The sequence below is a fragment of the Chiloscyllium punctatum genome, chromosome 5, assembly GCF_047496795.1.
Source record: "Chiloscyllium punctatum isolate Juve2018m chromosome 5, sChiPun1.3, whole genome shotgun sequence".
Classification (NCBI taxonomy): Eukaryota; Metazoa; Chordata; class Chondrichthyes; order Orectolobiformes; family Hemiscylliidae; genus Chiloscyllium; species Chiloscyllium punctatum.
The window spans coordinates 103,339,157-103,364,186 of record NC_092743.1 but is presented as its reverse complement, the minus strand read 5'-3'; the positions used below and the strand labels follow the sequence as shown (position 1 = coordinate 103,364,186).

The following is a 25,030-nucleotide window of genomic DNA, read 5'->3' as shown; positions in this document are numbered from 1 at the left end:
ATTTAAGAAATGTTTTGGTTTGATTTTTAGGAGCTCACACTGACAGTCAGACGTCATCTTCCGTTGTTGCTGTGAAAAGTTAAGGAAAGAGCCCAAATGCTTCCCTCTTTAACGAAAGTTGAAATGGTGAGTTCTGTTTCATTTGCAGTCTACCAGAAATAATCGGTCTCCTGTCACTGTGATGCATGTAGTGATCACTCTTGCTAATCATATCATCAGAAAAAGAGCCAGACAATTTTACTGCACAGTAAGAGGCCAATGAGTCCACCATGACAGCTTTGGCTCTTTGCTCAAATAATCCCAAGTTAAATCTGCTCTCCCGCAGTAGCCGCACATTTAGTTCCACTTCAAGGCCTCTGATTCAAACATGCCATGAACAAAAATGTAGGAAAGTCATCGAGGAGGTCCAGGAGCAATCTTTTTGTGGTAATGAGGTGAAACTAACTACATTAGTTTGAGTCAAATAGTATGATTGCCCTTCTTGGAATGCAAATGAGGGGGAAAGGAATAGAAGTTTGTGCTCATATTTATGTAAGGAAAAACAGGAGGAGGCTCTTGTAGAGTATAAACAGCACATGGCCTGGTTGGGTTAAACGGCTTATTTCTGCAGTAAGGACTTAGAAAGGTTGAACAGGTTGAGCCGATGACCTTTTGAGGTCTAACAGAATGAAATCTTCTTGAAGCAATTAACATTCTGTGGGGACTTGATACTTTTGGAAATCAGGAGAATGTTTCCTCTTGTGAAGAAGACTACAGCTGGGGGGGATGGTTTAAGACTAATCAATCACTCTGTTCAATATGAAAATTAGGGTTTTTTTTCCCCTCTGGTAGTAAATTATATGGTGAATTTTCTTCTGAATGCAATGGAAGCTGGATCATTGAATTCATTTAAGGTTGAATTAAATGGTTTGTGATAGACAAGGGAGTCGGGGTATGACAATTAGATGAGAGAGTGCAGTTGAGACCACAGCTTGATCAGACATAATCTGATCATGGTCTCTCTTCTCATGTGATCTTGTAGTCAGAGAAACATAATGGACAACAGTCCAATGAAAATTACCATTCTTGGTGAAATGTGTATTGTATTCAAGCATTGTGTAGATGCTATTGGAGAGATCAGTATTTATTATTAGCATTGTTAAGGCAATTTCTCATTTTGGTTAATTCTCCTTGCCTTTGCCTGACTCTTTGGAACTCAGTTTTGTGCTGATAATCTTTCTTTCTTGAAGTCAACCAGCAAATGTTATTGACAATGGTTTCTACCCATAGAAAGCTGAGTTAATAGAGTCTCCACCTGCTTTTCACACAAATGCGATAATGAAAAACTCTGGTGAACACTCCAGATTAGAAACCTCACTGTGTACTGTTCTGGTGTCCTTACCCAAGGAAGGGGACACTTGCCTCAAGTAGGGAGTGCATTGAATGTCCATTAGACTGGCTGCTGCGATGAGGGATTATTTGACAAGAAATTGAATGCACTGTATCACTTATTGCTGGTGTTTAGACAAATGAAAAACATTCTTATTGGAATATAAAATCCTAAAGTGCTTGACAAGGAAGATTTTTACTGAAACAAACTAAAGTAATCTTTGATTGGAAGTTGCTGAATCTATATGGATGGAGGTCACAAATATCAAAAGGATAAAAGATACCATTGTGAATAGTTTTATAGGTCAACCCTTAACAATAGCTTCGTGATAGAGCATAGAATAAATCCAGAGATAATGAGGACTTTTTTTAAAAAAAGTATATTATTCATGGGTGATTTTAATCTACATGTAATTTGGGGAAATCAAATTGGTGCAGGTACCAAGGCGAAGGCCTCATTGAATTTGAGTATGTATTTAAGACAGTTTCACTGAACATTATGTTGCGGATCCTACCAGGGATCAGATTGTTTTGGACTTGGTGATACTTAATAAGATAGGTTTAATAAAGGATCTGCAGATGAAAAGTGTCCATAGCATGGTACTGTTTAGCATTCAGTTTGAGAGAGAGAAACATGGGTCAGCAACAACTGCTGAACATAAGGGTCATTGCATAGGGAAGAGGACAGAGTTAGCTAGAGTGATTGGGAAAGGAGTATAACAGAAAAGATGGTTAATGAACAATAGGAAAGGTATAAGAAAATATTTTATGACTCACAACAAAGATGGATGCCAGTGAGGAAGATGGATTCAGAAAAGGGGACAGACAAAGCTAGCAGAGAAGTTTAAAAATAGAATCAAATTTTTTTTTTCTCAATTCAGTAAAATTAGTAGTAAATCAAAGTTTCAGAAGCCAGCAAAAGATCACAGAAAAGAACAGAGGGTAAACTAATGAGTAATATAAAAATGGACAGACTGAGCTGCTTAACTATTTAAAATGGAAGGGTGAAGCCACAGGGAACCTAGGTCCCTTAGAGAATGAGGCTGGGAATAATGGGAAAACATGGAAATGGTAGAGTCGTTGAACAAATTCTTTGCATGAGTCTTCTTGGTAGAGGAATTGAATGGCATTAAAAAAGCAACAAATGAATAAACACTATTTAGTCAGCAACATATACTCGTAAAATATAGAGGTGACATACCCCGTTTAAGTTGTAGCACAGCTGAAAATCACTGCTATAGTTGTGTAGCACTTACTCATGGCAAATTATTTTCTAGAAACCTGTCTAAAATTATCCTTCACTCCCAAAGACTTGCTTCATTTTACTTTTTCCAGGCAACTAACCCCAATCCCAGAGTTGACTTCATACTCTGTTCTGGAGATTCTGTCCGTCCAGCCCAAGCTAAATAAGTTATTTCAGCTTCCTTTTAAATCCCCACAAAACTTCAGTCTTTCAAATTTGAATGCAAATTGCCACCTGCATACTGCATATTGAGCAAAAGAGTTGATGTTTTCTCTGCTTCATCTGCACAACTGCCTATCATATACTTGTGTCACTCTGGCCATATCCTGACTTGGGTATTGAGAGTTTCGTGGATGTGTTATAAACTCTGCAACCCAATACTACAGCGGGTTGCTGTGGACTATCTTCCTTTCCCAAAGCCCATCTCCTTGGCCATGTGAGTCACATGGGCCTTGGATCCTGGAAGAAACACTAGTTAGCTGGTCTTCAGAATCTCAACTTTTTTTTTCTCTCAAAATTATATGGACAGTTCAAAGTATAATGGTTTTGAAAACCTGACATTCCTAATGCCTGCCTATGAGACTTTGAGACTAATAGTACACCCAAACGGAGTACAGCACAACTGCTTTTGCTGTAATATACAAGTGTGGACACTTCATGCCATCTTTTTAGTAAGGTGACCTAGATCTCCCTGTAACCTTTAACCATCAAGCTACCTACATTTATTGTAGAGAATTCCGAATGGGTCAGATGAGACTTCATTCTTCTCGGCTTACCTTGACTTTAAAGACAGATCTCAAAAACTAACAATCATAAATTTCATATCTGAACCAGATGCATTTTTGACGACTGATGTTTTTATTCCAGACTTGGTTAATTAACTGGATTCACCTTCCCCAGTTGCCAACAAGAGATTTAAAATCCAGTGTTTACGTGATCTTTAGTCTAGGCTCTGGACTTTGGGTTCAGTAGCATTTCCCCTTTCCTTGTCATTTCCATTTTGAACAGGTCGCTGAAGAAATATTGACCTGAGAGTTTTTCAAATCAGTAAGTAAAGCAATGGGCATAAGCCTGGAACCTATGCTATCCTCTGCACCTGTCAGTAAAACCCAAATATGCTTGTTTAACTAAACAAGTACAATAACACTGCTTTCTGAAAGCAAATTCAATAACAACTTTTAAAGGAGAATTGAATATGAGCTAAAGGAGAAAATTTACTGTGTTGTGAAATAGGGCATATTGAGTATTTTAAGATATTTTAAAGAACTGTGTCAAAAGAGTCTTGGCCTGAGTGGTCTTCTGCATTACATGGTTCTATAATGTCAAGAGTTCATTAGGCCTTGGATGCACTGCATCACAGTGACATACTGCAATGGTCAAGGGTTCAGCACGTAGGAGCTTTCAACTCCATAACACTACCACATGTTGTAGGAGTTTCTATCAGAGTTCTTCTCGAGAGTAAGAGAGGTTCTGAGTAGAACTTCCCCTTGAAAAAGTTCTGCTTCAGTGACAGCATCAATATGAAGCAATGCAACGATCCCATTGTTCTCATTCATGACATCACAGGTCGCATACTTTACAACAAGCAACATTCTCTACAAAATGTCTGCATCTTACCAGCTGTAAAGAAACAGAAGGTGAAAGGATTATATTGGAATACACTTGTAAGTGAATCTGTATTTCTTAACTTTTCGATGTGCAGCGTGATCCTCAATAAGATGATATTGTACAATGATAAAAGAGTAGAAATGCATTTTCAAAATTTAGTCTGACTCATGCATGCAAAGTTACAGCTTCTCTACAAGTTCCCCATCAAATTAATTGGGATCCTTTCTCTTAGCAATTATGAATCGAGTCATCCGTTGCTGATAACAGTGAAGTGGTCCAGTCACAGACTTGGGGAGATGAGCTAATTAAGACTATGAATAGGTAAGAAGTTTCCCATTTTCTTCCTCCCTCTCTTCTGCACACGCCCCCACACAGAGACAGGGACAGGCGCACAGAGGCACACGCACAGGCACCCCTCTAATTGGTGAAAGGGCATTTCAATATGAATTACTTTTATCTACAATGCAACCTACAATGGCAGCAAGTGAGGCATACATATGTTGAACCTAGTGTGGGCACTTTTCTAATGGTTTGTTTTATAATAACTACACCACAAGAAAATGCGATTTTAAAATTAGCTTTTATCCCGGTAGTACATGTATTCCCTTTTTGATTCAACACCTCAGTGGGATGGATAGAATTTGATGGTTGGGGTGATTTTGAGGATTTATGGGAGAGGACAGGAAATTAGAGTTAAAGTCCAAGATCAGACATCTTCATATTGAAAAGCAGAGCAGATCTATAGATTACAGGGGAACCTCGATTATCCAAATGTGAATGGGCGGGCACTATTTCATTCGGATAATCAATTACTCGCTTAATCGATTTAAATGCCTTTCCTCTGGGGCTCCGTGTTTTTCAAGTCTGCTCCCCGTTCAGGAGACTGCAGCAGCACACAGCCCCCGAAACCTGTCCAGCACCGCCCCCGCCCACTCCCCAGGGCAGCCCGACTGGACACTAACAATAAGACTGCTGCTGCCTTTGTGGGGTAAGTCTCCAAATAACGCGCACGCGCGCACACAACTTTTTACTGCAGCTTTTTGACAGGTTCCACGTTTTGTCCTGTACAGGACAATGTTGGAGAGATTATCTGGGCAACGGGGGTGGGGGTTGTTAGGGTACACTCCTCTAGACCTTCAGGGAAAGTGTGAGGAGAGAGAAAGGGCGGGAGGTTAGTAAGTTGGAGACGGTGTCTGTTTAATCACTGTAAACAAAAGACGTAATCACTGCTGGAAACACGTCTTTGATGTGATGTTTCTATCGGGACCTCAAGATCTCCTTTGGATAATCCAATTTTCAGATAATTGGTGTTCAGATAATAGAGGTTCCTCTGTACATGTTTACTCCTGTTCCTATTTTTTGTGTTATTGTGTCAGTCTGCAGTTGAGACAAACAGATACATTCACATAAACCTCAACCCCACTTGAACAAAATTGTTAGAATTGTTTCAGTTGTCACTGGCCTAATTTGTTTGAGGCTCTGTCTATTAGAAGGCTGGGGTCCCTGAATGATGGATTAACATCTAGCAAGGTAAGCAATTCACCCTATTGGAGGGGAAAAGCCAGTATTTTCCTGCACTCCTTCCATTCCTCCTATCTTACATTCCCAGTTCTGGTTGGGAATAGTGGAGGTGAAGGTTGATGCTGATGGCCAATCTGTATCCCCTCCCACTGGAGAGGCAGTGGCTTAGTGGTATTATGATTGGACTGTTAATCCCTGAGGCCTGGGTAATGTTCTCAGGACCTGGATTCTAATCCTGCCATGGCAGATGGTGGAATTTGAAGTCCATATCAGAAATTAAGAGTGTATTGATAACCATGAATTCATTAACTGAACCATCTGGTTCAGTAATGTCTAAAGGTCAAATGTCCTTTAGGGAAGGAAATTGCCATCCTTACCTGTTCTTTCCTACATTGTGACTCTACAGCAATGTGGTTGACTCTTAACTGCCCTCTGGGCAATTAGGGATAAACAATGAATACTGGTGTAGCCAGCAATGCCCTCATTTCATGATTGAAATTTTTTTTAAAAGGACTTTAATATCAGAATAACCAATAGCACGACTCTTCAGATTTTAAAAAACAATGGAAGAAACTAGGTCCCTCAATCTATCAGTGAACAAGAATCCTTAAGGGATGAAACCATCCCCATAAACCAGACGTAAACACACTACATGACTGGTTCAGTTATTCATCTAATTGGCAACTGGTTTTGAATTGGGAGACAGTGATTGTAATTCCGAAAAGCTCAGCATAACTGTTTTGGGGGATGCCTGTTATCTTCAGGTTAGGAACTGATCTTCAGGTTTGTACTGGAGTCTCTGAAGCGAGCCTCTGATAGAAATTCGATCACCATGGGTCTACCCACAAATTGGTGAGACCATTAAGGTTGTAACTGTGTTTGAACATTTGCAGCTATTTGCATTAAAATAACTATTTGCTTATATATATAAACAGCTCGTTACAAAGTCATTATAATTCAGTGAGCCATTATTTTCTTAGATGAGTTTAATGTAACTAGTGTGGAAATGTTGTACCAATGACGTTCAGTTATTTGTTTACTGTTTTAATAAACTTGTTTTGCAATTTTCAAGTAGAGTCACTTAGTGTGTGTGTCTACCATTTTTGACAATTTGAAGGATTTTGTGAAGACCTGTGATAAATATTGGAGCTACACTAATCCTCATTTGAAACAGGGTCAGTACATATACTCTCATTCAAATAAACATAGTATAAAATATGGAGCTGGCAAATCTTGAATTGGGAAGCAAAGACCCATTGTTCAAAAGGTGAAGAAAAGAGCTCCAAGTTTAAAATGTTAGATATGGTCCTAGGTTGAGCTGAGCTGCATACATCTATACTAAATTAATGAGGTGCTAGAGATCTGAAATAAAAACAAAGTGCTTGAAAAACTGAGTAAGACAGCAGTGACTGTGAAGTAGAGTTACCAGTTTGAGTCCAATATGACTCTTCCTTGGAGCCAGACAAGGAGGAGGAGCAAATAGAAAATGGTGAGGGCACGCAGATATAAAGTTAACTGGAGTGCAAAATGTAATAGAGGAGGATATAGTTCAAGAGTATGTGGTCCTTCATCTATATCTCTCTTCTACTACATTTTGCACTTTCTTTGCCTTTGCTCTGGATGCCCTTACCATCTGTTTCACATGCTCCTCCTTTAAGTCCATATGCTGTTGAAAAAATTATCGCTTTTAAAACCCCCTTCAGTACCAAATAAGGGTCATAATGCACTTGAAGCGTTAACTCAGCATCTTTTTTCACAGATACTCAGCAGGCCTGGCAGTTTCTCGGATTTGTATATTTATTCCTACGCTAATCAAACTGGATTAAGTCAAAAGGTTTTAGGTTTTAAGTTGCGACATTCCCTTTTCTTTTAAAAGCATACCGTTTCAGCTTGTGAAGAAATCGAAAACCAGTGGTGGTGATAGACCAGAGTCAAACTATTGGCTTGCGTTGTAGTCTTTGGCACAGCGATTTCTATTGTTCACATGTGGTCTCAGTTCTAGCTGGCAGAGTCCATTTCAGTTGAACTGAGGGGGAAAAGAATTGCAAGTTGACACTGGGTTTGTTTCTCCTCAGAAAGCGGTGTTCGGTTGTTTACTGAAAGATCAAGTATTTATATAGCATCTCCTAACATAACAAGACTTCTAAAGGAGCATTGTTGAGCCAGTTTTGACATTCTGCCACCTTAGGGGAGGTGGCAAAAAGCTTAGTTAAAGAGCCTTTTAATGAAGGATGGTGACATTGAAAAGTTTTGGGAAGGAATTTGTGAGCTTAGGGCCTGGGCTGTCGATTGCACAACTGCCAAATGTCAAACAGATAAAATCAGGGTTGTGCAAAAGGCCAGAATTGGAGAATCATTGAGATATCTGGAGGATTGTAAGGCTGGATGAGATTGCAGTGATGAGTGACAAGGAGAACATGGAGGAAGTTGAAAACAAAGATGACCAGTTTAAAATTGAGGCATTGCTGAATTTGGTGTAAACAAGCTCAGGATTGATGGCTTTATTCTTGGTTGAGTACAGTTGGAGTTCTGGGTCTCATTCTTGACACAACAGTTAAGGAAAGATGTGAAGGCACTAGAAAATAGTTCCGGGATGAGGAATTTCATTTATGTAGATGGATTAAAGTAGTTGACCTATTTCCCTTGGAAAGGAAAAAGCTGAAGAGATTTGATGGAAATATTGAAAATTATGATGGGTATAGATAAACGTCCCACTGGTAGCAAGAGAATATAGCTGACAAAAGGGAAAATGGAGACATGAGAAAATTGTTTACCCAGTGGGTGGTTAGGGTCTGCAGCATCTGCCTGAGTGATGTAAGCAGATTCAAACCAGGCATTCAGTGGGGAATTGCCTCATTATCTGGGGAAAAAAAAATGTTATTTTATAGGCGGAAGGTAGGGAAGTGGCACAAGATCCATTGCTCACTTGGGGAGCTGACTGGCATTGCACTGTTAACAGTTCAGCAATTTCTTGAAAATGACCGAATTTCAGTTTTGAATCATTTTAGTAGAAGTCCTTATTTGAGTGGGGCCAAATGTAGGCTAATTGATGCATGTTATAGAAGGAGTTAAGTCACCTTTTGCCCAACTGCTGCCTATCTGTCTTCACAATGAGGTGAAATCCCCTGTATCCATTTGCACATGATCAAAATCACTGGATACTAGTAAAGTGACTATTTAGTCCACTTAAGATTATTGATCTAGAAAAGCCTGTAGTTGTTCACTCTCAACCACCACCAGTTGAGTTATTTGCAGGCTTCTGTATGATATTTCCATCTGAATACCATTGAAACAACATGCCCAAAATTGTCTTTCACTTCTTTGAACCTGTGTGCCTGAACTATCAGCCTGAGTCCATAGTCCCCCAGTTTGAGTCCGATTGCCAAGTCACCGTGCAGGCTTATGTCCCACTCAAGTATTGAAGGAGTGCTATGCTGCTGGTGCTGTTACTTTTGGGTAAGAGATTAAACCATTGCTCCATTGGTCCTCCTAGGTGAATGCAAAAGGATCCCATGGATTCTCCAAAAATTTGGCTGATGACTATCTTTTCAGATGACAGTACATGGTCACTTTCACATTGCAGTTTGTATGCTCCTGCAGTGTACAAATTGGTATCCCTGTTTCCTGCATTACATCAATGACTACTTATTGTGTACGAGCAAGAACTTGCATTCCTATAGATCCTTTACTATTCGAAAATGTAGTCATAGCACCTTTGTTGTTTTGTGATATCCTGTGGTCTCACAAGGCATTGTATAAAAGCAAGATCCCCTTTGTTTTATAACCTTAGATAATGCTCTGGATTTACCTTCTGTCTAACATTGCTGCTTTAATATCATTCCAAAACCAATTATTTTGTCTTCTGACAGGCTCAAGTAACATTCGTTGTCACTCTTCAATCCAAGTGTAAAGAAATGCATTCACTGAGACTGGCAGGTTATGAAATGTAACTCTCATAATGTGTCAGTTGTAACTCGTGGACAGCAACAGTGTTTAGTAAAAAGAAAAGTACCATGAATTGACCATATTTATACCTGTCAACTTGTGACTTATTTTTTCATTTCTGGTCCCCCAAGTATGCAATTTACTGTTCATAACTTGTAAAATCTTCTCCACTTGGTGAGAGCTTATATCTTTATTACTGCTACATTGCTTCTGAACACTATTTAGTGACATGGTTATGATGTATTCAAGCAGTTCAAAAAGCCTTTGTCTTATTTTGCTAAAGCTGCATTTTGCTAGGTTAAGATTATTTTCTGTGACATGCTCAATGAAAATGAAAATCTAAAGTGGCAGTCCCCTCCAATGTTGAGTTGTGATTCTTTGCAATTTGGCATAAGCTGTCTGCATCTGGAAATGGACTTGACTGCTGGCTTCAGGGCAGTGCTGTTCTCCAGCTGGTTCTCTGCAGGCACAATACCATATAAATATATCTGTTCCTCTTAAAAGGACAGCCTACTTTTCTAGAAAAAAAAAGTAATGGTAAACAAATGTATTTAAAAATAAGAATTTAGCAATAATATAATAATCATTTGATTCTATTTCTAAATAGGAATATGATCAAGGAAAGCAATATTTCTCAGTACTTGCATACAGCATGTCTGTGCTTTTGATGTTCACTTGTGGTTAGAACATTAGAATAACTGAATTGACTATCTGCAGAATTGAGATTATTTTCTACACATTCAAAGGTAGAAGGTCCAATTACTGACTACTGTACTTTGCTGTTTTACACTTCCAAAATATTTGAACCTGCGAAAGGGCACTTACACAAGCTAACTTGCTGAAAAGCCTTGGTCTAATGGAACTTCCTTTCATCTTAATCTTTTACAGTTCAGATTGCTTGTCTGGTAAACAGGATCATTGTTGTATTTTCACGGTTTATTTAATGGATTCTTTTTCGATGTTTTGGTATTTCTGTCCTGGAGAGTTGAAGATTTGCTTTTAAAACATGCATAAATGTCTGGTTCTGAATGATTCTGAAGATACTTTAGGAAGTGAACGATACTTTAATTAGAATGAATTTGTTACTAGCAGCAAGTTGTTCAATATAGCATATTTATATAGGTGACTGGGGATTTATATAGGTTATTGGGGATCTGTATAAAGATATTGACTGAATTTTGTGGAGGAAATAATGGAGAAGGTACCAACACTTGTCATTACTAAATAATATATCATCCAGCAATTTCTGATAATCACACATGCAGTGTTTAGCACAGGCGTTGGAAATTAGTACTTGAGTTGTCCTGTTTATCCCATGTTGCATTATCGGAAAGACTTAATATTCAAAGTTTTTGCACATACCCAATATACTGTGGGTTCCCGAATCATAGTATGTTGACCCCAAGTAGGATCAAAGTAACAATGGGAACTGTGAAGCAGAAACTCAGATTTTATAGTCAGTGAGGCCCCTTTAAGTGCCCATGAGTTTTGCCTGTAGTCGTTGCTTAATTAAATGAGCACTGAGGCTTGATCACAATCAGCAACACTTGTGTGGAATATACTTGGCCTCTTAGTTGCGTTTTCATGCCCATATCTTTGCCCTTTGAGCCCCTGCTCAACAACTTTCTCCCCTTACCTCTCCCTCATTTCTGCTCCCCCCCACCCCCCCAACCTCACATCTCACCCACCCAGATTTTCAGGAACTACAATAAAAACACCAGAATAGATTAGGGCTTGTCCATTCAAATGCAATTGAATTTTAAATAGAATGATGAGTCTTGATGCAGTTGCAAGATGACCAGCAGCATTTTCTAAACAAAACATTAAAAGAGCATGTCTCGTTTGTTCAGATTTTAATCATTATTGCAGATTTTCTTTTAAATTATATTTTTGTTACCTCCCTTACTACTCCTGCTCCTCTCTGAATTCCATCCTTCTTTCCTTCCTATATTTTGCCTTCTGTTTATAATTTGAAATTCAAGTTAATGTGCAAATTGATTTCCTCTGGTTCACAATCTGCATGTTCAGTAAGGATTCTTCAGTCTGATTAAAGAAATACAGTACATTGTTACTTGCCTTGTTCAGACATAGCCCCAGTAGAGGGCTCCACACTCATTGATCCTTGAATTAAAGCAAGTTGCAGTGCAGAAGACTACGTAAAGTCATCGAGCAACTGCAAAAAGAACAATGAGCATTTTTTTTTTGTTTTTAGTCAATTTTGCCAACAAATTCCAGACCTGATATGAACCTCTGATACCTTTTATTTGTAGGGAAGCTGTAGATTATAGAAATCACCAATAATCTGCAGTGGTGTTTTTCTCGCATAAAGCCAAGAGTATGGTGCTGGAAAAGCACGGCAGGTCAAGCAGCACATGAGAAGAAGGAAAGTCACCGTTTCGGGCAAAAGCCCTTCATCAGGAATGAGGCTGGGAGCCTCGGGGGTGAAGAGATAAATGGGAGGGGGGGTGGGTCCGGGGGTGGTGGGGCGGGGGAGGGGGGAGGTAGTTGAGAGTGCAGTAGGTAGATGGAGGTGGCAGTAAAGGTGGAGAGGAGGGTGGAGCGAACAGATGGGACAGGTCAAGGGGACATTGCTGAGCTGGAAGTTTGGAACTGGGGTAAGGTGGGGTGAGGGGAAATGAGTAAACTGGTGAAATCCATATTGATGCTATGGATTTGGAGTGTCCTGAGGTGGAAGATGAGGTGTTCTTCCTCCAGGCATTGGATGGTAAGGAGTGGCGCTGGAGGAGGTCCAGGGATTCTATGTCCTTGGCAGAGTGGGAGGGGGAGTTAGTGTTCAGCCACAGGGCGGTGGGGTTGATTGGTGCGGGTGTCCTGGAGATGTTCTCTGAAGCACTCTGCATAAAGTTAACTCATTGGGTATTCTCATCCATTCAGTTTTAGATGGAACGAAAACCATAACTGGAAAAATAATAACTCACAGGAAACAAATGGGTTTAGAGCACACAGAGGTCATTTCTCCCCTCCACCCCCCCCCCCCCAAACCAACGCTGCTGACCCCAGGTTATGGCAGCCCCAAGTTAATCCTTAAAACCTTGCTGTTTCACCGTAGTTTCATGTCACCCTCTGACTCAAATACTTGTGCAATTTCCTCTAACAAGGTAGAAGAATCGACCACGTTCTGGCAAAGTGTTCCTTGTTCTACCAGTTGTCTTAATGTGAAAAAGTTGTTCTTGTATCTTTTCTCTACTTCAGTAATAAGTTTATACTAATGACTTCTGATCACTGTCTCCCCAGCTGGAGGATTTTTTAAAATCATGCAGTGCAAGAAAACTAAAATAATATTTTAAAGGAAGGGATAAGCTTGTCTTTATGCAAAATCTTTAAGGCATTTCAAAGTGCTTACAACCTGTGGTATACCAATGAAATGCAGTCACTGTTTTAATATATGCAGCCGTTTCTTGCATTACAAGATCTCAAACAGCAGTGGAATAATTGACTTTTGTTTTAAACTGGTGTTCCATCAAGTGCACATTTATTAAATCACATCTTCATCCTTTGTAATCAAGTGAAAATTTTTTTTCATCTCACCACTGTTCATAATCTGAATTTCCCTTCTTGCAGCATTATGGCACATCATTATGGCTACATATGCTGTATGTAGCTTTAACATTGTTTCTGTAATAGCTGTGCCAGATTATATTGTTGCAATATGTAGTTCTTCTCCTGATGGCCTCCTAGCATTGATTTGCTTTATGTATTCCTGGTCCATTTCCTTTAACATGATGTGCTCCCTAACACAGTGAAGGATACGAAGATAGGATTTGGTCTTTGCGAAAGATGTTCATTTGGTCCAATCCTAGGTAGATTCATCTGCAACAGGCAGATTGTTGAGGAACAGCTCTGGGCCGGTTGTCCAAGTCTGTAGGTGTTCGATGCTTCATCAGCTTTTGCAAACATGGTCTGGTAATTTGTCCTCTTTGAGGACTTGGCTGATGATGCAACTGAGCCATTCTTGGAGATGAATGTTGAAGAATTCTGCCCAGAATACATACCTTTGCTACTTTGTGTTTCCTTCGAGTGGTGGTGTACCTGGAGAAGTACTGATTAATCAGCTGCAGATGCTAATTAGCAAAAAAATTTCCTTGCTCACTTATGACCTGAAAACAAGAGACCTCATATTGTGCAGAGTGACTGATGAGGGTTCCCAGTTCCCAGTTGTCCTCTGGGGTTGTTTGCTCCCAGCGAGCAGGAAACTAAGCTTACACAATCACCAGCCTTAGATATCTCCTGTCTCATCTGCAAGACAGACCCATCACTTGTATCCAACTCTCACATCAGCTATTTACCCCACTTTATTTTGCAGAAATAAATCAAAGGAGGAGGTTTCTTACCTCATTGGACTAGGAACAGACTGACTGTAAAGGGGTTTCCCACCTTGATTGCGTCCATTGTTGCTATTTGGATCTATCCTGAAATAGATAAAAATACCAAATTATATTTCTTCTTGCTTTTATGTTTCTCTCTGAACTGCATATTCTCCACTTCTAATTCACCTCCATTGTAATGTACACCAAGTCCTGTCAATGTACAAACGTATGAATTAGGAGCATAAGTTAGTCATTCAGCCCCTCACGCCTGCCCTGTTATTCCCTAAGATCATGGCTGATCTAATTACACTGGGTTTCTACCTACTTTGCAATAATCTTTCACACCCTTGCTTATCAAGCACGCATAAGAATCTATTAAAGCAGGTAACTAAAAATTTGGTCAGTCAGGTAGATTTTAAGAGGTCTGTTTATGGAAGGAAAGCTGTATGGCAAGATTTAAGCAGGGAACTGCAACATTTACTACTTAAGCCTCTGAAAGCATAGCACCAAGGATACAGATGGTGGTCAAGTATGATACAAACATCCAGAACCGTGAAAGGTGCGCCTAATGTTTTAATACACCGCAACATATCTGGTAAAAAATGCATTTAAAACATTTCCTTAGGATTCAAGTTCAACTGTTTTCAGTTGTATCTCTGCTTTTATTTAACCCTATATTACATCCTACTATTTTTGTACCTCATGTTTATCTAGCTGCTTGGTAAATACATCTGTACTTCTCAACTCAACCCTAAGGTAGCAAGGTGCACATTCACACCACTCTGGGTGGCGAAATTTCACCTCAATTCCTGATATAATTATTCCGGCCTTTGGACCTAGTTTTAGATTCTACTCTCAAATACAAACGTTTTCTCCATGTCCGCCCTATTGAACATAAATTTAAAGACCTTTCGTAAAACTGATTTAGGCTGTTTGTCAATATATTGGTTATGAAACCAAAGTGTGCACAGCATTCATAATTTGCCTTGGGATAGTAGACTTTCCACTTGTATAAAATATCAGAGCTGCATATCACACTATTGAAGTTGGATTGTTCTTTTGAAGTCAAAGTTGGGGCAACTAAAATGCATAACTCTGCAGCTTACTCACGTTCACCACAAGCTAGTATAACCTATGACTGTTTAATGTAGCCATTTGGTGGTACTTGTTCCATTCCTCAGTGCTGACATTTTGCTTTAAAGAAAACAAATGTGCCTGAACTAGAAGGATGCCAACGAAAATTGTTTTAAGTCAGAAGTCTCAACAACACCAGGTTATAGTTCCAACGGGTTTATTTAAAATTGCAAGCTTTCGGAGGGATGCTTCTTCAGATGATTTCACCTGACGAAGTAGTAAAGCTCCAAAAGCTTGTGATTTTAAATAAGCCTGTTGGACTGTAACCTGGTGTCGTGTGGCTTCTGACTTTGTCCACCCCAGTCCAACACCAGCATCTCCACATCAATGAAAGTTGGCACCTACATAACTTTAAATAGTCCTAAGGAAATTCAGATGGTCCTAATAATAAACAAACGCCACTCTAAACCCTTCATTCATTTGGACTGGTATGCCAGATATATTAGCAGGACCGTTCTAAATCTATTGTTCATGGTTGTACAAGTTTTGTTTTAATTTAAAAACACTCAATCAAGTGTTCTATATTGCAGGTTAAATTCTCCTGTGATGTGGGCCAACAAATCTGCTAGCTGGAGCTGATGGTAATAAGTGAAACTTGAGTTCAGCAAACTGGAATAGTTCTGGACGTACTTTCCCAAAGAGGCCACTGGTCTATTGAGGTTTTAAATACCAACTTAGCCAGCTGCCACTCCTATTATCAGACTGCTCATGGCTAGTAAACGCAAGTCAACAACTCCTTGCATGGTTCGTGCCACAGATGTCTTGGAGCAGGAACCAGATTTGGAGATGGATGGAAATGCAGGTGATGGGTCTCCTCACCAACTGTCGGATGAAAGCTGGCCAGCAGATAATGGGATAAATGACCAGGATCATCCGGTTTTAGAGAAAACTGCCTTAGACAATCAACAGACCAAGAAACTAGAAGGAGGCTATGAATGTAAATATTGCACCTTTGAATCACAGGACTTGAATGAGTTTACAGAACATGTTGATACTATACACCCAAATGTTATCCTTAATCCATTTTATGTCTGTGCGGTTTGTAACTTTACAACAAAAAGGTACGATACCTTCACTGATCATAATGGTAGACATCACCAAGGTGAAAATAACTTCAAGTTGAAGTTGATAAAACGCAATAATCAGACTATTCTTGAGCAGACTATTGAAGATTCCACTAACAGTGTGAATGCAGATAGAGAGGAAAATCCTCCCACTGGAATCTCAATAAGTAAAACTCCAATCATGAAAACAATCAAAAACAAAGCAGATAGTAAAAGAATCAATGTGTTGTCACGAGTAAAAGATGAATATGATGCTACGCAAGAAAGCAAGACAGAAGGGAATAGCACTGACGTTACTCACAATACTAATAGTGGATTGCTAATTCCAGAAACAGTGATTAAGGATGGAGTGCCTCATGTAATGCCATCTATACAACCACCACCAAACATCAACTTAATACCCAAAGTCATGATTCCCATGCATGGCACAAAATATAATGCTGCAATGGATGTTAACAAAAGCCTCATAGGTTCCTTTAATAAATTCCCCTACCCTACTCAGGCAGAACTGTCTTGGTTGACAGCTGTCTCAAAGCATCCAGAAGAACAAATTAAAATATGGTTCTCAACCCAGCGTCTTAAACACGGCATCAGTTGGGCTCCCGAGGAAGTGGAAGAGGCCAGAAAAATGATGTTTAATGGCACCATTCAGACGCCAACAATCACTGTTGTACCAGCACAAGTGCCATCGTCCACGAAAGGCACGCAGCAGCATGTTATCCAGACAGGAGTGCCCTGCCAATTAGTTGGTCAGACAGGCATCGTATGGACACAAGTCGCAAATGGGTCAACGGTATCCTGTTCTCCCATCACATTGGCAGTGGCAGCCAGCTCAAACCAGACCGTGTCTCAGAAGAGGAGTTTGCCGCCCTCTCAAGTAACCGGAGACCCCAAGCGTGCAAACGTAGTCCAGGTTTGTCAGCTCGCATCACAGGGGAATTCGGTTGTGTTTTCTCCTGGGGCTTCAGATGTAAACACGAGCCGCAAGAAGACCAAGGAGCAAATGGCAGAACTGAAGGCCAGCTTCGCCATCAGCCAGTTCCCCGACGATGAGGAGGTTTACCGGCTCATGCAGGTGACTAAACTCTCCAGGGCAGAGATCAAGAAGTGGTTCAGTGATAACCGCTACCGGACGCAAAAGGGCCACTCTAGCCATGCTGCTACAGAAATTGTGGTCACCATCCCCCAGGATCCTCCTCCTGGGAGCCACCCAAATCGTAAATATGGATGGAATAGTTACTCTGATTTTGCACCGCAGAAATTCAAAGAGAAAAGTATTGATCAACTGAAGGTGCTTGAGGAAAGCTTTCAATATAGTTCCTTCCCAACGGATGAGGAAAAAGAAAGATTAAGGTCAGAGTCCAAACTAACCAGGAGAGAGATTGACGCTTGGTTCTCCGAGAGGAGAAAACTGAGAGACTCGCTAGAAGGTGGGATTCTAGAAACGAGCAAAGTACCCCTCAATCCAGATGTGAAACCAGAGTCTATTAAATCAGAAGGGCAAGAGGTAGTTGGCAATAGTCACACAAAAACCTCCCATTTGGGTCCACATTATCCAGGTAAGCCCGGAACCCCTCCTCCAAACACAGGAATACAGCATATTAAAACAACTAGTCCAATTGACAAGACTCATAAGAAAAGTCAGGAACAGCTGCACATCCTAAAGAGTGCATTTGTACGTACACAGTGGCCAACAGTAGAGCAATATGACAGTTTAGCAGTGCAGAGTGGGCTGCCAAGGAATGACATTGTACGTTGGTTTGGTGACAACAGATATGCAATTAAAAATGGCAACTTAAAATGGCTTGACCAGTACCAAAGAGCAAATACAGAAAGTCACAATGGCCAGAGTAACCTCAATGGCAATGAACGAAGGGGAAATAGCAGAGGACATAAAGCAGCTGGTGTTTGGGGTGCAACAGGTCATTCCACACACAGCCGGGCTGGTAAAACCATCCTATTACAGTATTACTTACGACACCGACAGCTAAGGGAGGAAGACCTTGATGAGTTGGTTTCAAAGTCCAACATGAGCTACGAACAGGTCAGGGACTGGTTTGCAGAAAAGCAAACCGAAGATGCCATGGACACATCAGAGAGCAATAGCAGAGATGGCCAGTTTAGTGATGAGGATGAGGAGTGGGGTGAGGTAGAGGACATCAGTGAGAGGGATGAAAATGTTGCCTCTGAACTCACAGGCAGCTGGGCACACGCAGCACAGTGTGGCTCAACGGAGTTTAATGAACTGGATTCTGAAAGCATGTCTGCTGAAAATTCCACAATATAGCTAAGGTAAATTGCTTACATGTTTAACTTGATGTCCACTGCCACTCGTGTAGTTGATTTCTTTAAAGAGCTATGTTGAGACTGTATTGTACCATATCTTGTGAAACTAAGGACATTAGAGAGATAGAAATAGACCATTAGCCCTTCAAATCAGCTCCACTATTCAGAAATTATAATTGATGTCCTACTTCAACTACACTTTCCTATGTTATTGTACTATTCTTTGATTCCCTTTAATATCTAGAAATCTGTTAATTTCTGAGTTTAGGATACTTGATGAGTGAGCATCCATGATTCTCTGGGGTAGAAAATTTGAAAGGTTTGCAGCCCTTTGAAGAAATTTCTGTTTACCTTTGCCCTAAATTGACAGCCTCTCCTGGCAAATCTGTCAAAATGTCCTGTCTAAACTGCATAATTGCAGAGCAACCTGAGCCTTCATCTGTAGACAAAGCACATTTCAGCCCCTCTGCATTAGCTGTGCGCACAACCGTGAAAATCATCTCTAAGGCCTTCAGACGTTTTTCTATCTGTCTCTTTTCCCCCTGCCCCCAATCTGTCTCTCCCTCTGTCTGTGGTCAGTGTCTGTCTCTCCTCCCTTGAACACTTGATTGCTCAGTCACTCTGTCTGTCTGTGTCTCGCTGTCTCGTGCAATGCTCTCGCTCTCTCTGTCACTCTCCCTCGCTCTGTGTCTCTCTTTCTCTCGCTGTTTCTGTCTCTCTCTCTCTCTCTCTCTGTCTCCTAGTGGTCACCTAGCATTGTAGATAGTAAACCTCCATAAAGAACTATTGGAATAAATACAGGTATCTTGTGTATCTCAGTTGACCTTTTGAATTCTTTATGCCTGCACTGACTAACTGTCAACGATTTCATAAAAACGTACATCAGCGTTTTCAGTCCATTCTCAACACTCTGGTAGTTATCCAATTTCCACCGAAAATGTGTTGCTGGAAAAGCGCAGCAGGTGAGGCAGCATCCAAGGAGCAGGAGAATCGACGTTTCGGGCATGAGCCCTTCTTCAGGAATACTGAAACATGAGCCCTTCCTGAAGAAGGGCTCGTGCCCGAAACGTCGATTCTCCTGCTCCTTGGATGCTGCCTCACCTGCTGCGCTTTTCCAGCAACACATTTTCGGCTCTGATCTCCAGCATCTGCATTCCCACTTTCTCCTAGTTATCCAATTTGTCCCACTACCAATTCTTTGCTCCATAGCTCGATTTTTTTTTCTTTCAAGGGATTGCTCCATTCCTTTTTGAAAGTAACAATTAAATCTCCTTCCACCACCCTTCCATGCGATGCATGCCAGGTGATAAACACACTGTGCTTTCATTTATTTAAAAATAATTTCCCAATGTGATTGCAACTTAGGTAATGGAGATTTATATCAAACTTAGAATCAGAACATTCCTTAACATGAATTGCTGAAGAAAATAGCAAACATTTTGTTTAGCTAATGATTAAAGACAAAGCACAGTAGGTTAGAATGGAAGGGAGAGAGGCTGAAGGACTGCTTAATCTAAAGGTTGAAATATGCCTCAAGTTGTGCATTTGGCAAGCTCAATAATGAGTGCAGTCATCCCCTATTTGAACATTTAAACACTTATTTTAAAAAGGTGTAATCATATAGTCATGAATGGTGTCGAAGTTTCTTCACAACAGCAATTAGCGTTTATGTCACATCTTTGCCATATGTTCCAAAGTGCTTTACATGCACATCAAATTTAATTGCTTATGTTCTGTCAGGTTTCCCCCTCTAAGGGCAAAAACAAACTTACTTTACTATTGTCAATCATGGTGAGCAGAGAGTTTGTTTCGGTTTTAAATATGGAATTGCTGTCAAGCAATGTGCACCACCGTCCTGAACACACCCTATGCAGAGATTGCTCCAGACATTATTTCCTGCTATCATTTTATTTTATTACACGCAATGTGGGTATCCCTGGCAAGTCAGCATTTATAGTCCATCTTAATTGCCCCCGAGAAAATGGTGTTGAGCTGCCTTCCTGAACACTGCTGTCCATGGAGTGTAGCTACACCCACAGTGCTATTAGGAAGGGAGCTTCAGAATTTTGCCCCGTTGGTAGTGAAGTAACAACAGTGCAATTCTCAGTCAGGATGGTGTGTAGGTTGGAGGTCATGTATTCTCATTTATCTGCTGCCCTTGGCATCACTGGGTTTGCAAGGTGCTGTTAGAGGAGACTTTGTGAGTGCTGCACTGTACCTTTTCTATGACGAATGCTATAGCCATTAGGTCAATAGTTCTTATTGTGTGCGCTATGCCCTATTTTGTAGCAGTGATCTTCTGTTCTGGGTGACCTCTTCCGAAGACTCCCCAATTATGTTGCACCTTGGGAAACCGTTTAGTATCTTGTCGTGCATAAATACGTGTTGCACTTTCCAGCTTTCAGTGTGGTGCTTTCTTTATGCAAGTGTCAATTCTGCAAAAGTGCTATTAGGCACATTGTTAGCATTCATTTAGAGTGATTTAGAAATGGCACTCATTGTATAGTAGGAGCCAGATGTAAACAATTGCTCAGTAGATGGCATTCTCCCCTCTCTCAGCAGGCTAAGTATTCAAAATCTGCTTCAGAGGCTTGAACATGCAAGTTTAGATTGGCATTCTGATATTGAGGGAGTGCTAGATTGTTGGTGCCATCCTTTTAAACTGTTGAACCAAGGGCTCTTTGACAGTATGGGTGACACTGTTCCTGAGAAAAGACAGGGTATGAACTTTATGCCTATTGCCTATGCCAATATTTATCATTTTATCCAACGATGCTAAAAAGTCACCATCCTGGGGTTGTTTTGTCCAGAAGCTGGACTAGCCACATAAATATCATAAAATCACTGCAGTGTGGAAAGAGGCCATTCTGCCCATCGAGTCTACACCGACTCTCAGAGCTACCCATCCCACCCCAGCCCCCTATCCTATCCACCTAGCCTCCATATCCCTCAACACTATGGACAATTCAGCATGGCCAATCCATCTAACCTGTATATCTTTGTACTGTGGGAGGAAACGAGAGCACACAGCATAAACCTGTATAATCACAGGGAGAACTTGCACATTCCACACAGTCAGTCACCCAAGGCTAGAATCGAACCCAAATCCTTGGAGCTGTGCGATAGCAGTGTGAACCACTGAGCCTCATGCTTTCATTGTAGCAACAAGAGCAGGGCTAGGAATCCTGCAGTAAGTAATTCCCTTGATTTCCCAAAACCTGTCCACCCATTTTACAAGATTCAAGTCAAGATTGTGATGAAATATTTCCTTTTATTTGTTTGAATACAGCGCCAACAACACTCATGAAAAACAGTAGCAGCTGCGTGCAAGACGCCCTGCGGAAATTTACCGAGGCTCCTTAGGCTGCACCTTCCAATCTACCACCTCTACCACCAAGAAAGACAAAGGCAGTAGATCCTTGGAGACGCCTCACTTGCAAGTTCCCCTCCAAGCCATTTGCCATCCTGACTTGGAAATATATCCTTGTTCCTTCACTTTCACTGGATCAGAATCCTGGAAGTCCTTCCCTAACAGTGTCGTGAATCTATCCACATGAAATGGACAGCAGCAATTCAAGAAGGCAGCACCTTCTCAATAGCAACTAGGATTGGCAATAATTGCTGTCCTGGCCAGCGACTTCCACATCCCATGAATGAATTTTCTGGGCATATCAAATTGCTTTTAGAACTATCTGTCTGTAAATTGGCTCCTGTTTTTCCTACATTTTAGTGATATCTACATCTCAGTAGTATTTAATTGATTGTAGTGCACTTTGGGATATCCCAGGCCATAAACAACACCTATAGAAATTGTCTTTATAGGGTTCTTTCTCTCCTGTCTCCATCTCCCTTCCCCCAACAAGCACTCCTGGCTTTCATTATTTCCTCCTTGAGTATGTGCTGACTGCTCATACAATGTGTTTTCTCAAGAAATAATGACAGAAGATGCTAACAACTGCAACTTCTGAGACTTTCCTGCTGTGAATGAGTTGAATTGAAGTCTTAGTTCCTTGGGGAGAAACGGGAAGGATCTTTAATTATCAAAAACCTCAAGTTTTCGCTGGATTGATGCATTGCAGCCCAGATTGTTGGGCTTTTTCCGTTACACCTTTCAGGTCTGTGATTGGCAGTTTGAAAAGTTTTAATTGTGTAGTAGTGTATTTTTATATTGCAAAAGCAAGCCAACCTTATGTAAACTCATTAGATCAATATTATTCATAGAAAGTTGCAACCCTGTTGAACAAAGTGTTTCCTTCTAAAGAATGATAATTTTGTGGCCAACAATTATATAAAATTTATCTCATGTATTTCAAACCAACTAATCAATCCCAGTATTTATCCTTCACACAAGACTCCTTCCATTTTACTTCATCTCATTCTTCCTTCCCCCTCCACGTGCTTAGACATGACTTCCCCTTACAACCATCTCTGACTTCTAGGTTTGGTGGGATCTGGTTCCTGTTCATGAACATAATCAGGTATATTTACATGACAAGTACATACAAGAATGCCAGATGAGGATTGGACTGTGCATTATGATATCCAGATCCTATTTAGTGCCAACTGTCTCCAGGTCCTCGGTTAAGAAAGCCATTTATGTGAAATGATTGAAATCTGCAGTCCCCTCTGGAATTGTACCTTCCCCTCTGGGAAATTAAGTCTTTTCAAAAGGAGGGCAAAGAAAATATTCAAAAGACAAACAGAAAAGAGAACAAATTATTCAAGTTCCCCATACCTGTTAATAATTTCCTTTGCTTGTGGTCATGTACATATTGTCTATGTTTGGTTATCTAGGATAATAACAGTCCTGGATATATTTTATGAACTACTGCAGTCCTTCTGGTGTTGGTACTACCCTCAACATCCCTCTGCCATTACTTTATTTCATCACCATTGAACTTTCCTTCAGCGTTGAAAATATAAAATGGTTTAAAGACTGAGGACTTTGGAAAAAAAACATATTGCATTTTCTTGAAACACTTTGAGATGTTTTCTAAGTCTAAAGAACCTCTTATGAGGTTGACAAAATTTAAAACTTTTGTTCTTTACTCCTTCTCTGTTCTTTCTCACACTCCCAAAGACAGTTTATTTTTACTAATTGTTTTAAACGTTTCCACTTGTTCTTTTCCACTTTTAATTTTGTCCATTTTCTCACAAACCTGTCAGTAGGGTCTTCAACCCAAAGGTCAAGAAACAGATAATAAATATTGGTTTTTGATTTGTTTGTTCGTCTTTTCCCTGCTTGGCTCAGACTGTATAGAAAAAGTTGAGAGGGTGGGCAAGAGGTGGTGAAGCCTCATTGCAACTATCTGTGGCATATGATTCACAAATACGTTGGCAATATTTGTTGTTGCACTGTGTTTTCAAAGCCTGTAACATTTTTTCATTTCACCTTCATAGGAAACCAAATGAGAACAGTACTGACATACGTAGCATCATCTGTCTAAAGAAAAGTTACCATTTCTATTCTCTGCAACGCAAAGAAAGTACTCGAGAACTTCGGATCTGACTCTATATTGTGTGAAACAGCAACATTGAGACAGAATGAAGAACTGACTTCCGTTGAAGCATCTTTCAGAGAGCAAGAGATTTGGTTATATCCATAGTGCCAAAGTTTTACTACTGTAATCAAAAGGGTCTTTGTAAATATTTTTTTCTGTTTTTGAACAGATTTGTACAATTTAGGAGTTTTATTACATTTATAATTGGTGAAAGTTAAACTTTGCAGATCAGGGTATGCCCTTAGAGTTCCCAACAGTTTTAGATTATGTAACCACTACCAGACTCTCTTCACTTGACATCTTTTACACTCACTACTTTTACAAAATGGAAATCTGAACTCCTAGCCAAAGAAGGCTGCGATGATTAATGATGAAAATCATGTTCAAGTCCAGTCACATCTTTAGATCTTTGTATAAAATGGCAGGAAAAGAAGCACATCAGTAGAAGCTTGATATTGTAAGAGGCTACATTTGTATTGTAATGCCAACTGCTCTAGCCAGCCTTCGGTCAGCTAGAGGTGTGCAATATTGACTTATTTATGTCAGCATACTAACATAATTGAAGTTGCAGTAACTTGTTTCCTCCTATCTTTTCGCAAGATTACATATATAAAAGAATAAAAAAAGTGTTGTCCCTAGTTTGAATTTTTGTAATTATTTTTAAAAACTTAGCAAGTGTTCAAGCAGAGTTCATATCATCGCTCAGTTTCTGAATCAAATACCTGCAAAAGAGCAGTAGTAATGATGGATCACTGGAATTTACAAAGTCTAAACTCACATCTCAACTCTGGTCTCAGCTTGCACTTCTTTTACACATGTATGATGTATTTGGTGAGATTTTAACTAATTGAAAATCCAGCCACTTGCTTATAATTAAATTAGTACCCATTCGGGAGGGGTTGGGATGTACTCCTCATAATTGAGATCTGTCCCCTCATTTAAGAAAGCAACTATTGCAAAGGGTGCAGTCTGAAAATTACAGCCAGATGTGAAATTTCATACCACTTCTACACTAACAGCAGTAGATGCTGA

The 25,030-nt window shown here is 40.2% G+C and overlaps 1 protein-coding gene across 24 annotated transcripts in view; it reads left to right on the top strand.

The window, feature by feature from the left end:
• Positions 1-24,636, top strand: part of zhx2a (zinc fingers and homeoboxes 2a) — a 96,646-nt gene extending 72,010 nt beyond the window's left edge. For 15 of the 24 annotated variants that reach the window (XM_072570907.1, XM_072570920.1, XM_072570923.1 and 12 more), the window contains 4 exons: positions 31-126; positions 4,452-4,540; positions 15,678-18,503; positions 23,898-24,636. In XM_072570907.1, the coding sequence (XP_072427008.1) occupies positions 15,856-18,498 (2,643 nt within the window). In that variant the 5' untranslated portion in view covers positions 31-126; positions 4,452-4,540; positions 15,678-15,855 and the 3' untranslated portion in view covers positions 18,499-18,503; positions 23,898-24,636. Of the gene's footprint in view, positions 1-30; positions 127-4,177; positions 4,276-4,451; positions 4,541-15,677; positions 18,504-21,786; positions 22,614-23,897 lie in introns of those variants that run through there. The other 9 variants (XM_072570925.1, XM_072570929.1, XM_072570931.1 and 6 more) reach the window with 4 other exon arrangements.
• Positions 24,637-25,030: the final 394 nt, after the last annotated feature.